We start from the raw sequence: 15,540 nt of genomic DNA on the forward strand, positions 1-15,540 counted from the left end.
CCTGACTTTGTTAGTCTTCTTCTGAGCCACTGAGAGGCAGCTGCAGATATTACACCTTGTTACCCCTAAATACTCCAGTGTGTATCTCTCAAAGTCAAGGACACTCTCTGCCACGACCATTAAGCAACCTTCCAAATTAGAAAAATCAACATTGCTAGAATACTGCCACCCAAATTCACAAACCCAATTCAAGTTTTGCCAACGATCTCAACAATGTCTCCTTTTCTTATCCAGTCCAGGATCCAACTGGGAAATGTGTTGCATTTAGTAGTTATGTCTCTTCAGTTTCCTTTGGTCTAGAACAGTTCCTCAGTCTTCCCTATCTCTCCCAACAGTTTTAAACAGTACAGACCTCTCACTGTGGTAGGTGTGGTATTCTCACCTGGAACCTCTTCCTTCAGCTCAAAACAGACAGCTCTGTGGTTCACCTGTTCTCCTCTGTCAGGACCTCTGCTGCTCAAAGGAGAGAGGCAGCTCATGCAGGTAGGTACCCGCTACGGTGTTGTTGGCAATTTGGGTCAGTTGGATCTCAGACCCCTGGGATAGCGTTCAGGTGCTAGCGGTGGTGGACTAGGTTAGGTAATACCCAGCTCCCAAGTCCCTGGATGACATGACTGAGTCCTGGGGGGACCAGAGACTGGGCTGGCAAACTTGCCCTCGGCCTCCCTCAGTTCAGGTGCCGCTGTGACAGTGAGAGGTGGGGTGCTCTCTTGCTCTGGCAGAACGCTTAGGCAGGAGAAGAGTACATTCAGCTGCCTAAAATCCAGAAACCTGACTATCACTGGTAATTCCTCCTGCTCCCTCATTTCTCACAACTGGTCATTATGTCCTTCTGAATCCATCCACTTCTCCCCACCTTCACCAGCACCACCTGAGACCCACGACCTCATCTCTCAGCCGGATTCCTCCCTCCCGTGTGCTCCTTCCAGTCCATTCCCCACACAGGAGTAGGAGTGATCATTCAAAAATATACTTGTGTTACTTTCCTTTGATGGCCTTAAAAAAAAGTTCAAATGCCTTACACCCTTTCACGATCTTACCTCTATGCTCCTTTCCAGCCTCATCTCTCTCCACTCCACTTTCCATCTGTGCTTCCACCACAGGGAACAGCTTTTATTCTCTGGGTGTACTACGCTCCCCTTTCCCGTCAGACCTCAGCACATTCTTCTACCTCTGCTTGGACACTCTTTCCAGCTATTTCTTTCTCGATTTCTTAGGGTTCAACTTAAAAGTAATTTTGTCCAGAAAGTCTACATGTACCAAACTTACCTTTTGTGCCTCTCCTACCTGTGCCCCTGAACTTACCCGATTTGCTGTTCTAGCGTGCTACACTGTAATTTTCTATTTACCAATCCTGATTTTGGTCTCCTTGAGGACTGGGATATGCTTATTGTCTATGTATCTCCAGTACTTGATATAATGGGTACTCGATATTTATTGCATAAGTAAAAAATAATTTGATTCTTACCTTTCTCTCCTGGTTTTTTCCAATTTGTCTTTTAAAACCATAATTTCTTTGTTGAGAGCAAGTTGTTGGCCTTCTGAATCATGCAGTTCTTTCTTTAGATTTTTAATTTCATTTGCATGTATTCCTTCTCTTTTAGATAATTCTTCTTCATAAAAGATACTTTTCTTTTCCAAATCAGTCTTTAGTTTGGTTATCTCTTGCTGATGTTCTATGCTGCATACTCCCGGTGAATAACTAATTTGTTTTTGCTATAGAAGTGATAACAAAGGATTAGTTCATCTACAAGAGTAACAAAATGTCAAATAAGGATTTCTTTCTAAAATATAAAGAACTGTTCATATAAATGCATACCATTTTTTATATATCATCACATAAAAATAAAACTTTGTATTAAGGCTATCAATTTTTTTTTTTTTTTTTAGATAGAGTCTTGTTCTGTAGCCCTGGCTAGAGTACAGTGGTGTCATCGTAGCTCACTGCAATCTCAAATTCCTGGGCTCAAGTGATTCTCCTGCCTCACCCTCCCAAATAGCTGGGACTACAGGCACACACCACCACACCCAGCTAGTTTTTCTAGTTTTTGTAGAAACAGGGTCTCACTCTTGCTCAGGCTGGTCTCGAACTTCTGACCTCAAGCAATCCTCCTGTCTTGGCCTCCTGAGTGCTAAGATTACAGTCATGAGCCATCACGCTCAGCTCACTATTAACTTTTTGTCTACCATATCTGTTATAAATATGTTCTCAGTTTATATTCCTATATAACTTTTGTTATTTTTTATAGTCTTCTTCACAAAAAGATTGTACGTCAATGTATGTGAATTTTTTGCTAGTACTTACATCATTTCTTGTTTACATTTAAATTTCTATTAAATTTCTAATTCATTTAGAATTATTCTTGGTATATGGAGTAAAGGAAAAATCTAACTGCAACCTATCCGATGAGGAACAGATAAGTTTCAATCACATTTGAGTCTTTAAAAAATTAAAATGGGGGAGGGGATGGTAGAGTTAGAATGTATGAAAAGAGAGAGGACTTTTGCATAGTCCCACAAGAAATGGCAAAGCTCAAAACTAACATTTCCATCATATCCCTGCTTAAAAAAAAAACGGTACGTCTCTTCATTTTTAGGTAGGACATTAAGAAGGAGAAGAAATTTGGTTGAAATCCACCTTTTTAGAAATTAGGCTAAAATATCAAAACTCTCCAAAAAGAAGAACAAGCCAAGCTTTGAAGCAATAGAAGAAACACCAAGGAAAAGATAAATACATCTTTTGTAATTTTAAAAAGGAACAGGACCAAAATTAAGGGGCAAATGACAAACTGGTGAAATAGTTGCTGAAAATGTTTTAAAAAGTAAAATTTTACTGTGCAAAGAGGTTACAAGACTTGATAAGACTATGAAATTAAATGGGCAAATGACTTAAAGAGATAATTTACAAAGCGAAAATATGATTAATAAACAATCCACTAATAAACCAAGAAATGCAAAAATACAGTTAAAACTTCTTTTGCCTCTCATATTTGCAAAAATTTGTGACATTTATCAAATGCCTTAAAAAGATCACTAATTTCACTTCTAGGTATCTGTTCTAAAAAAAAAAAAAAACGACAAACGTTTGAGGCTAGGAGTTTAAGACCTGGCTGGGCAACATAGCAAGACCCTGTTTCTAAAAAAATAAAAAAAAACAACTAGCCAGGTATGGTGGTATGAGCCTGTAGTCCCAGCTATTTGGAAGGCTGAGGCAGGAGTATCACTTGAGCCCAGGAGGTGGAGGCTGCAAGGAGCTATGATCCAGCCACTGTACTCCAGCATAGGTTTCAGAGAGAGATCTCATGTTTAAAAATAAAAAAGCAAAAAAGAAAATGATATAGAAAAAGCAGTGCATAAAGGTGCTCATGACAATTACAATACTGAAAAATTAAAAACAAACTAAACATTTAATAGAGAATTGGCTATACGGGATATTCTTCTTGAACTATTTATAATCATTAAAATAATGTTTGTGACAATTTTTTAATAAGTAAGTAAAAATGCTTATTAACATTATTAAATGAAAAATACAAGCGTTATGAGTTAAATTGTGCCCCCCATTCATACGTTAACGTACACAGTACTTTGAAATGTGATGTTACTTAAATTCAGGGTCTTTCAGAGGTAATCAAATTAAAATGAGGTCATTAGCACACACCCTAATCCAGAGTGAGAAATTTGGACACAGATATGTACGCGGGGAGAACATTGTATGAACATGAAAGCAGAGATCAGGGTGATGCATCTACATGCCAAGCAATGCCAAAGACTGCCAGCAAGACACAACTGCCAATACCTTGATTTTGAATTTCTAGCCTCCAGAACTGAGACAATGAATGTCTGTTTTTTAAGCTACCCAGTTTGTGGTACTTTGCAACAGTAGCCCTAACAAACTAACACAATAGGGTAAAAAAAACTAGTAGCATATAACCTTGAAAAGTATCCTTTTTAAAAATAAATTTTTATTGAGATATAATTCACATACCACACAATTCACTTATTTAAATTGTAAAATTCAATTATTTGGTTATTGGTATATTATAGTATTAATTTTTTAAGTAGTAAAATATATATATGACAAAACTTTCCATTTTAACCATTTTAAGTGTACAATTAAATGGCATTAATTACATTTGCAATGTTGTATAAATATCACTAATATGTATTTCCAAAACCTTTTCATCATCCCAAAGAAAAATCCTATAATCATTAGAATTTATTCCCTATTCCTCCTCACCCAGACGCTGGTAACCTCAATTCTACTTGCTGTTTCATTTGCCTATTCTAAATATCTCATTTAAGTGGAATCACACAATATTGGTCTTTTTGTGTCTGGCTTCTTTCTATATATAGGATCATGTCATCCACGAACAGACATAATTTTACTTCTTCCTTTGCAATTTGGATGTCTTTTATTTCTTCTTCTTGTGTAATTCCTCTGGCTACAATCTCCAGTAATGTTCAATCCCAATGGTGAAAATGGGTATCCTTGCCTCATTCCTGATCTGAAGGGGAAAGCTCGCAGCTTTTCACCATTGAGGACGATGTTATTTTATCGTGTTGAGTATATCCCCTTCTCTTTCTAGTTTTCTGAGAGTTTTTATCATGAAAGAATGTTAGATTCTGTGAAATGACTTTCATGCAACAATTAAGATGATCATGTAGTTTTCTTCCTTTGGCTCCATTAATGTGACGTATTACACTGATTGATTTTCTTATGTTGAACCACTGGTTCATTACACACCCACTTGGTCATGGTCTATAATCCTTGTAAAATGCTTTTGGATTTATTAGTATTTTGTTTGGTTATTTGTACACTTATATTTTATAAAGAATGCAGGTCTATAATATTCTTGTGATGTTTTTATCTGGCTTTGGTATTCAGGGTAATGCTGGCCTCACAGAATGAGTTAGGAAGTATTCTCGCCTCTTCTATTTTGGGTAGAGTTTGAGAAGGATTGGTGTTAATTCTTCTTTCAATGTTTGGTTCAATTCAACAGTGAAGCAGCCTGTTCCTGAACGTTTCTTTGCTGGAATGTTTTGATTTACTGATTCAATGTATTTGTTATTGGTCTGTGGAGATTTTCTATTTTGTCTGGGGTCACTTCAGGTTTGCTTCTAGGAATTTGTCCATTTCATCTAAGTTATCTACTTTGTTGGCATACAATTGTACATAGTATCCCTCTTATAATTCTTGTGCTTTCTGCTGGTCAGTAACAAAGTATCCAGTTCATTTCGGATTTTAGTTATTTGCATCTTCTCTCTCCTAATTAAATGTTTGTCAATTTTGGTAATCTTCTCAAAGAACTAACTTTTGGTTTCATTGATTCTATTATTTTTCTATTCTCTATTTTATTTATCTCTGCTCTAATCTTTATTATCTCCTTCTTTCTGCTATCTTTGGGTTTAGTTTGCTTTTCCTTTTCTAGTTCCTTAGGTGTATACAGTCAGGTTATTGATTCGAGATCTTTCTTCCTTTTCAATATAGGCATTTGCAGCTATAAATTTTCCTCTGAAGACTGCCTTTATGCGTCCCGTAAGTTTTGGTATGGTGTGTTTTCATTTTCATTCATCTCTAATTATTTTCTTTTTTTTTTTTTTTTTTTTTTTTTTTTTGTTGAGACAGAGTCTCACTTTGTTGCCCAGGCTAGAGTGAGTGCCGTGGCATCAGCTTAGCTCACAGCAACCTCAGACTCCTCGGCTTAAGCGATCCTACTGCCTCAGCCTCCCGAGTAGCTGGGACTACAGGCATGCGCCACTATGCCCGGCTAATTTTTTCTATATAGATTTTTAGTTGTCCATATAATGTCTTTCTATTTTTTTAGTAGAGACGGGGTCTCGCTCAGGCTGGTCTCGAACTCCTGACCTTGAGCAATCCACCCGCCTCGGCCTCCCAGAGTGCTAGGATTACAGGCGTGAGCCACCGCGCCCGGCCTCTAATTATTTTCTAATTTCCCTTGTGATTTCTTCTTTGATGGCTGTTTTAAAGCATGTTTACTAATTTCCACATATTTTCTTGCACATTCCTGTTTTTCTTCTGCTATTGATTCCTAGCTCCATTCCACCATGGCGGGGGAAGACATTTTATATGATTTCAGTCTTTTTACATTTACCAAGACTTGTTTCATCGCCTAACATATGGTCTGTCCTGGAGAATCTGCCACGTGTACATAAAAAGAAAGTGCATTCTGCTATTGTTGGGTAGGAAGTTCTACATGCAGATGTCCCAAGATATCCCTAGGGGACTAGTTCAGAACCCCCCTGCCTTGGATACCAAAATCTACATATGTTCAAGTCCCTTATATAAAATGGTGTAGTATTTGCATAAAACCTATGCATATCCTCCCATACACTTTAAATCTTCTCTAGATTACAGTCATGTGTCACTTAACGATGGGCATATGTTCTAAAAACCTCTGTCATTAGGCGATTTTGTTCTTGTGAGAACAACATAAAATGTACTTACACAAACCTAGAAGGTACAGCCTCCTACACATCTTACAGCCTATTGCTCCTAGGCTACAAACCTGCATGGCATGTTACTGTACTGGATACTGTAGGCAACTGTAAAACAGTGATGAGCATTTGTGTATCTAAACATAGTAAAGTTTACCATAGTAAAAATATGGTATAAATGATAAAAAATGGTACACCTGTGTAGGGCATTTACCATGAATGGAGCTTGTAGGACTAGAAGCTGTTCTGGGTGAATCAGTGAGTGAGTGGTGAGTGAATGTGAAGGCCTAGGACATTCCTGTGCACCACTGTGGACTTTGTAAAACATTATACACTGAAATGTATAATGTATAATGGCTACACTAAAATTATTTTTAAAAAATTCTTTTTTCAATAATAAATTAACCTTAGCTTACTGTAACTTGTTTACTTTATAAACTTTTAATTTCTTTTTAACTCTTTTGTACTAATACTTAGTTTAAAATGCAAACACATTTTACAGCTGTACAAAAATATTTTCTTTCTTTCTATCCATATTCTATAAGCTTTTTCCCATTAGTTTTTTGGTTTTTTTCTTTTTTACTTTTTAAATGTTTTTGTTAAAAACTAAGACATAAACACACATACTGGCCTAAGACTACAAAGGGTCAGGATCATCGAGACATCAGTAGGTGACAGGAATTTTTCAGCTTCACTATAATCTTATGAGACCACCATAATATATGCAGTCTGTGGTTTACCAAAACGTTGTTATGTGACTCATGACTATACTTACAATATTGAATACAATGTAAATAGGTCTATAGCTGTTATATTGTATTGTTTTGGGAATACTGACAAGAAAAAAAAATCTGCACATGTTCAGTACAGACAGAACCATCCATTTTTCCCCCACAAGTATTTCTGATCCATGGTTGGTTGAATCCACGTATGCGGAAACCACGGATATGGAGGGCTGACTGTCTATCCATCTATCTATCTGTTAGGTCTAGTTGGTTATAGCATTGCTCAAGTTCTCAATATCTTTATTGATCTTCTGTCTATATGTCCTATCCATTATTGGAAGTGGGATATTAAAGTCTCTAAGTCTTGTTGTTTCTAGGACTATTTCTCATTTTAAGTCTGTTAAAAATGTTCTTAATAAAGTGAAGATTCTTACAATCTTTAAAAGGGCTACAATATGTTTAAAATTTACATGTGTATATCTCTTGACCAAGACATCCCACTTTAGGAAATATGCCAAGGAAACTACAGTGTGGTAACAATCATACAGAAAACTTACTGAGCCTCTACTATGTGCCAGGCTCTGGCCTAAGCACTTTGAATGCATTAACTAATTTACTGAGTAAATCTGTTATTATTTTGAATTTATAAATGACAAGAGATGAGTGTCTGACAGGGAGGTCAACATACGTGATTCAGAGTGTTCAACACAGCAGTGCTTATTATAAAACAAACAAACAATAAACTATGAGATAGAACATGGCACTGAGAGTTAGAAAACCTGGGTCTAAATATCGCTTATGACTGTAAAAGTGAGACTCCGCTCACTAGCCTGGGCTAGTTCCTACAGTTTTGTTAAAAGAATGTAAGTTACCAATTCTGCAACCTAGAGACCAAATTTGGCCACCAAAGTAGCTATTATTAAGTCAAGAAGAGCCAAAATTATTCACCTCAGGACAAAATTAAATGAACTACTTCTGAGCAGATATTAAGGGCATGGTGCCCTATTTATAGTCTCAGTTCCTTACGCGAACATGATAAATGCAAGGGAGCTGCTGATTTAACCTTATAGTACCTTAGTTTCCACAACTGAGTAAAGAATATAGGAATATAAGATGTGATAGTCTCAATATCTCAACATCCTCAAATAAAAAGAATGCCTAAGATTTCTTCTAGTTTGCACTTTATGATTCTTACTAACCAAAGCACTTAGAATAGTGCTGGAAACAAAGCAGGCCCTGACTGAAAAGTATTTGAGACAGTGACGTAATGACTTCTATACACTAATCCTGCTCTAGAGGCCTAAGTGTATATAGAAGACACATTTTTACTTTGTAAGCTAATGAAGACTGTACATTCATGAGGAACCAAAACAAGCAAACTCCCAAAACAAAAACAAGAAATAAAATCTAGAGCTTATATTTCTATTTATAGCAGAATAATTACTTGTAACCACTGAAATTCAACTCTCAGAGACAAAGTAAATTCTGACTAATTCTACCATGATTCATTCATTGATTTAACACATTTATAAATATCTGGACCTTTGCCAGGGTCAGGTTGATAATGTATCTGTCTATGTTTTCAGTGAGCTGGGTAACAGTGAAGGTGGGGATACAGATTCGCAAATGAATAACTACAGTAGAGCTACGCCAGTTATTAACAGAATTCTAAAGCACCACAGAAGGAGTGTCTAGACTTTCTGAGATAATGTTCGTGTAGAATCTTTTATGTTCTGGATGAGTAAGACAATAGACTAGGCACAGTAGAACGGAGGCTGACAGGCAAAGCAGAACAAACAGGATGGACAAAGTTTACAGTCAAAGAGGGGCAAACACTACATTCAGACTATTATTAATATTTAATGCTGTGAAAATATGACATCAATTTAATCTTAATTCACTCACTGTGACAAACATAATATTATTATACTAACAGTTACTGAGCACTTATGATGTGTCAGCTTACAAATGTATGTATGTTCTCCTGACATGAAATAGTTTTACAGATGAGAAAATTAAGGTAAAAAGAGGGCAAATGTTTGTCCAGTGTTACACAGCTAGTAATTGGTGAAGTGAGAAATTAAAACTAGGTAGTCTGACTCTAGAGACGACACAAGGATTTCCCTTGCAAGCCAACTTTTGCTGAGATGTATTACCCCATGCCCATTATCATCTCATCCCAAATAACACGAGTGTCTGCAAAGGTACCCCTGAGTCATTTACAACATAGATAGAGGGTCTAGATATCTAACCATGACTACCACGCAAGTTACCAGTAAATCTTGTTCAGGTAAGCAATCCTTCATAAATATTCTAACTCCTTCCTGATAGATTACTATTTCCACCAAACAGAGTCTTCCCTTTTCTTCAGCATGATTAGGAAATCTGTATCAGCTTCCTACTGGTAAGAGTGAGAACTAAAAACACTAGCTTTGAAGGGCAGCTAGTTCACTCTACACCAAATAGAGTATATAAGTTAACATTCCTATCAAGCCTGAAGAGAAGAAAACTGATTAGGCTTCATACAGGTGAAACTGAAAGATACCTTCAGTCCCTCCAATTCATTTTCCAGCTGCTTAGAATAGTGCTCGCTCTGTTCACGTAGTTTCCTGTCTTTAGATGCTTCAGCAGCTAGAGCTTCTGTATGAACTTCCAGCTTTAACATAAAATGAAAAAAGCAGATTTTGTGGTTTTAGTTTTTTCAAACAAAACATTTTTATCCATGCCAAATTACCTTGTAATAGGAAGATAACTCAAATGCTGAAATTCACATTAAATAATAATCGAACTACAAAAATAACTTTTTAAAAAAAATTAGAGAAAAAATTACATATTATTTCACTAGTCTCAAAAAGCAGCTTTAATGACTATCCCATGGGCACTATAAAATTTGCCTGACTACTAACCTCTTTTTTGGCTCTTTCTGTTCTGCGCAGTTCTTGCCTTAAGCTCTCAACTTTTTGCATCACCAGGTCCACCTCTTCTTCCTTATCTCGGACATGGCGAGCAAGTTTCTGTTTTTGGGTGTGCAATTCTGTTAGCCGCTCATTGATCTCCATGAATTCCTGCATGGCCAGTTTCCTCTGACAGTGTGCGTCTTTCAGCTCTTTGGACTGGTTTTTTAATCGCTCACTAGCCTGGACTAGGTCCTACAGTTTTGTAAAAAGAATATAAGTTACCAAGTCTGCAACCTAGAGACCAAATTTGGCCACCAAAGTAGCTATTATTAAGTCAAGAAGAGCCAAAATTATTCACCTCAGGACAAAATTAAAAGAAATGAACTACTTCTGAACCGATATTAAGGGCATGGTGCCCTATTTATAGTCTCAGTTCCTCATGCTAACATGATAAATACAAGGGAGCTGCTGATTTAACCTTATAGTACCTTAGTTTCCACAACTGAGTAAAGAATATAGGACTGTAAGATGTGATAGTCAAAATAAAGATTTTGTGAAATTTAATGAATACTTGTGAGTTTGGTTTTTTTTTTTTTGCATGAAAGACCACAAATGATTAAAAACAAAACAAAACAAAACAAAACAAACTTAGGTCGCAGGGTTGCCCTTGATGGGGAAACTAAGCCTTAAGCCAGAAGCAAGGATATAAAATCAAACCTGAGACTCCCTGCCTAAAGTGAGAAACTCAGAGAGAGGCTGAAGTAGACAGCTCAGTCCAGCTACCTGCCTCCCAGCAAAACAAAATGCAAATCTTCTTGTGGGGGGGGCCGGGGTGGGAAAACCTCAATGAAGTCTGAATTTTTCACATATTAAAAGCAAACAAGTGTAAGCCCACAACCACAGATTCCCAAATGCCCAAAGAACAAACTACCACAATCAACAACAGAAATAATAAAAATAAACACCAAAAGTACTTGGGTATTAGAATCATTAGATATCGACATAAAACTGCTGTGTATGAAATGCTTAAAAAAATATAAAAAGAAACCATAAAAATGGGAAAATGACAAAACACTATTAAAAATGACCAAGCAGATTTACAGAAGAACTTTATAAAACATTTAGAAATGAAAAACAAATGTGTTAAAACTAAAGACATGGATCTACCAATTTAGTAAGTTCTACATTTAAGAAAGAATAAGAACTTAAGAAGAAAAATAAAAAGAAACTTAAACCCAGAAATGTTCAAAAAATGCAACTGGGTAATACAAAAGAGAAATAAAAGACCTTAAAGGCAATCAGATGGCGGAAAAAAAGGCAAATCACCTATTCCCCACCCTAAAAATAAAATTTAAAAAAAAGAAAGAAAAATAATCAGAAATAATTAGAGCAGACACTAAAGAAGTAATGATAGAAATAGAAATGGGGGGAAATATTTTCAAAGACATGAGAAAATAATTAAAATTATATACCCAGAAAATTTACTTTTTAAGTATGAGGTTTCATATAAATGAAAATTGACAGAGCTTACCACAGTCAGATTTGCACTAAAGGAACTTCTAAAGCTTTATTTTAGGGGGAAAAAAAGCAATTTTAGAAGGAAGGTCTATTGCAAGAGAAATGGAGAGCTAAGAAATTGGTAAATGTGAATAAAAACAAATATATATTTAAGAATATATCATGTTGAATTTGTATAGTAAACAAGAGATAACAGCACATAAGTTGGTCAATAACAGCACATAAGTTGGGAAGAGGGAATATAGGTTAAGTATCCCTAATCTGAAAATCTGAAATCTGAAATTTTCTGAAATCCAAAACTTTTCAAGCACTGCCATGATACTCAAAGGAAATGTTCACTGGAGCACTTTGGATTTTGGATTTTCGTATTAGAGATACTCAATTGATATAATGCAAATATTCTAAAATCCAAAAATAATCTGAAATCCAAAACACTTCTGGTGCTAAGCATTTCAGATAAGGGATACTCAATCTATAGAATTAAAGGTCCTTAAATTGTTTGGGGGTAAATAGTTTACGATATTGAATTCAGACTTTGTTAATAAGCATGGTAAAATTCAAGAGTAACCACCAAGACTAGAAAGAGTGAAAAGTAAAATGCGAAAAAAAAAAAAAAAACACCAAACCAGAAATGTCAATTAAAAAGTTAAGAAGTGATTTTGCAAAATGAAAAGAGTTCTGGAGATTGGTCGCATAACATACTCAATATTACTAACTATGTACTTTAAAATGTCGGAAGGATATTAAGAGGCATTTCACAGGAAAAGAAATATAAATGATAAATAGACATATGTAAAGGTACCTGATCTCATTAGTAATTAGAGAAATGCAAATTAAGATCACAATAAAACATCCTTTTACACCTAAAATCTCAATTTAGACTAGATTGGCCAAAAGTAATACATCGTGTAGTATGAAGTATGGTTGAACACAGAAACTCCTATGCATTACTGGTGGAAATGTAAATTCGTACACTTTCCATCTGGAATATGATTTGGCATTATCATAAAATTTGGACTATTTGGTAACCCAATTAAAAAATGGACAAAGGACCTGAATGGAAATTTCTCTAATTCATTCTACACAGGGCCAGTAGGTATATGAAAAGGTGCTCAATATCACTAATCATCAGGGAAATGAAAATCAAAACAATGAGATGTCATCTCATACATATTAGAGTGGCTATTATTAAAAAAAACACAAACAATAACAAGTGTTGGCAAGGAATGTGGAGAAAGGAGAATCCCTTTCTACTGTTTGTAAGATATTAAGCAAATCACTTACAATTCTTTATTGGTATGATCTGTTTCTTTATAGCACTATTCTCTTCTCAAAATATATGAAGAAGATTCTTAATATTAAAATTTACTGAAAATTAGCAAAATATCCGTTCACTATAAATCTAGATATCAGGTTTTCATCCTTATTACATTAACCAAATTTGGCTGAGTAATCCTAACAATAAATACAAAATAGCGAACACGAATATTACTACAATATTATTAAAACAAACAGAACAACTGTTTTAAATGCCAAGTATCATTAGATTGGCCATGAATTTAAATGGATCTTTATAAAACATTGCTTGAAAATGCCTTAGCAGAATCTAATTCAATTTAATCTTTAATAGCTTTCTCTGTTAATCCTTTTGATTAGCTTCATCAGCTAAAGGTTGTTTTATTTTTAATGACCTCCATTTTTTCCCTTGCAACAAGACTTGTAAATCTTCCCAAGAAGGACTTTTTTTGTATTATCCCTGCATTATATATCATTGAATACAATTTATACTATGCCATAAGTACTGACCTTGTTTGTGTTGGCTCTCATTAGTCCCAACATTTTGTTTGTTTGTTTGTTAATGAAAGCCACAGTGCTTAAGGGCATGTGGTTCAAGTAAAATATTTTCTAGTGCTTGAATATTATTTACCCTATTGGGCTGTGTTAGAGAGTCTTAACTATTAATAGCTTTTTTTGACATTTATAATACTATTTAAGTGTTACGCAAAGTACTTATGAAAGTAACTTTAGCCTGTTTATCCATGCTGCTTTGACAGATAAACTAACATTTTTTTAACATAATAAACTCATTCAAGAAATTTTATATTATAATCTTTTAAGAATGTTTGTGTCAGCAAGTTATAATGAAAACATGCCTGTACTTTACATTTTTTTCTATAGAAGCTAAATAGATTCTACTATTCTCTTATTTCTCATGTTTCTTTTTCAATAATATTCACTTTAAATCGTCCTTTGATTAACTTCCCCAAAGAAGAGAAGATTCTGAACTTAAGAGCCTCAAGAATATAAAAATAAAAAATTTTAAATACTAAATCAAATGACATATAGCAAAATAATTCTTTAAGTTTTTAAACCAACATTTTTAAAGATAAAATATACTATATATTATTATAATTCATTATGAATGCTTTCAGTATTCTAATTACACAAAGATTAAGAATGTTGAAAAGACTTTAACAATCTATTCATATATTTTTACCTTATTTAGATCTTCCCTTTCTTGTTGTAACGTTTTGATTTGTTTTTCACAAGCCTTGATTTGTCTAAAAGCATCATCTAGTTCTCGCCTCACAGAATTAGCTTCTTCAAGCTGCTGTTCCAAATGACTTGATTCTAAAAACAAAAGACAATGTTTCTATTACTATTTGTAAAAAAGCAAATGATTGAACCCAAGGTTTAAAACAACTAAACCTTTTTTAAAAGAAGTATTCAGAATTTGATATTAGGGCTACTGACACCACATAACCAGTGTAACTCATGACACATTAAATGTGTATCAGTTCACTGCGAAGATGGTAAATGGCATGTGCAAGTATGCAGATGTGCCAAACGTATGTACAGAAATGCCTTACGTATCTATTAGGACAAAAAGACCTCACTTCCAAAAACAGCACCTTTAGACTAATTAAAAACTTAAAACTAAAAAAGAACAAAACCGACCAAACAAAAAAAAGACAAGTCTGTCTCTGTTGTTGGTTAACATCCTAGTGCTGAAGTTAGTCAAATTAATTTAAGATGGTTTTGCTTCTAATATTGTGGTTCCAGATCACCCAGCCTATTTTACCCCTGTTTATTTGAAGAATAAACTCTGATTTCTAAAAGTAAGTATCTGAAAACCTCTTATCTAAATCAGCTCTTCCATTTTAATATGAAGAAACTCAGAGAGTTGAATCATTTGCCTAAGGTCACACTGCTAAAAAGAATACCAGAGCTAAGGCTAGAGGCGAGGAAATCTTGCAGAGACCTTGCCAACTTAAAAAGTAATGTTATTAAATAATGTTTAACATTATCAGATCAGAAGAGTTATTATGAAACAAAATAAAATCATGCTTAAACAAAATTTAATAAATTGATGGGAAATGTTCTTGGTATCAAAAGTAAACTAGCAACTGGGCACAGTAGCTCATGCCTGTAATCCCAGTGCTTTGGGAGGCTGAGGCAGGAGGATCCCTTGAAGCCAGGAGTTGGAGACCAGCCTAGGCAATACAGCAAGACCCTGTCTCTACAAAAAATTAAAACTTTAGCCAGCCATGGTGGCGGGTTCCTGTAGACCCAGCTACTTGGTAGGCCGAGGCAGGAGGATCACTTGAGCCTAGGAGTTCAAGGCTACAGTGAGCTATGACTGGACCATTGCACTTCAGCCTGGAGAGTGAGATTCTGTCTCAAAAAAAAAGAAAAAAAAAAAAGTCAAATAGCAAATTAAAGAACTTGAAGTCAGTGAAAATAGAGAAGTCTAAACGCATTCATTGTTAGTTCCGTTCTGGATATTTTCTGCTCTTTACACCTTATTACTCCAAGTGTCATCCCCACAGAAGCAGGATCAGCATCCTCTAGAGACTTAGATATGCAGAATCTCAGGCCCCACCTCAGACCTAATGAATCAAAATCTTTACAAGATTCTCAAGTGATCTGTACATTAAAGGTGG

General features: G+C 35.2%; 1 protein-coding gene across 6 annotated transcripts in view; it reads right to left on the reverse strand.

The window, feature by feature from the left end:
• The window catches only part of CDC42BPA (CDC42 binding protein kinase alpha), a 160,763-nt gene that overhangs the window by 64,563 nt on the left and 80,660 nt on the right, over positions 1-15,540 (reverse strand). For 5 of the 6 annotated variants that reach the window (XM_069484522.1, XM_069484520.1, XM_069484519.1 and 2 more), the window contains exons 12-15: positions 14,094-14,227; positions 10,088-10,330; positions 9,727-9,837; positions 1,469-1,716 (exon numbers count right to left, since the gene is read on the reverse strand). In XM_069484522.1, coding sequence (XP_069340623.1) covers positions 1,469-1,716; positions 9,727-9,837; positions 10,088-10,330; positions 14,094-14,227 — 736 coding nt within the window. The remainder of the gene's footprint in view (positions 1-1,468; positions 1,717-9,726; positions 9,838-10,087; positions 10,331-14,093; positions 14,228-15,540) is intronic. The other variant, XM_069484523.1, reaches the window with a different exon arrangement.

Source organism: Eulemur rufifrons, chromosome 11 (genome assembly GCF_041146395.1).
Source record: "Eulemur rufifrons isolate Redbay chromosome 11, OSU_ERuf_1, whole genome shotgun sequence".
Taxonomy (NCBI): Eukaryota; Metazoa; Chordata; class Mammalia; order Primates; family Lemuridae; genus Eulemur; species Eulemur rufifrons.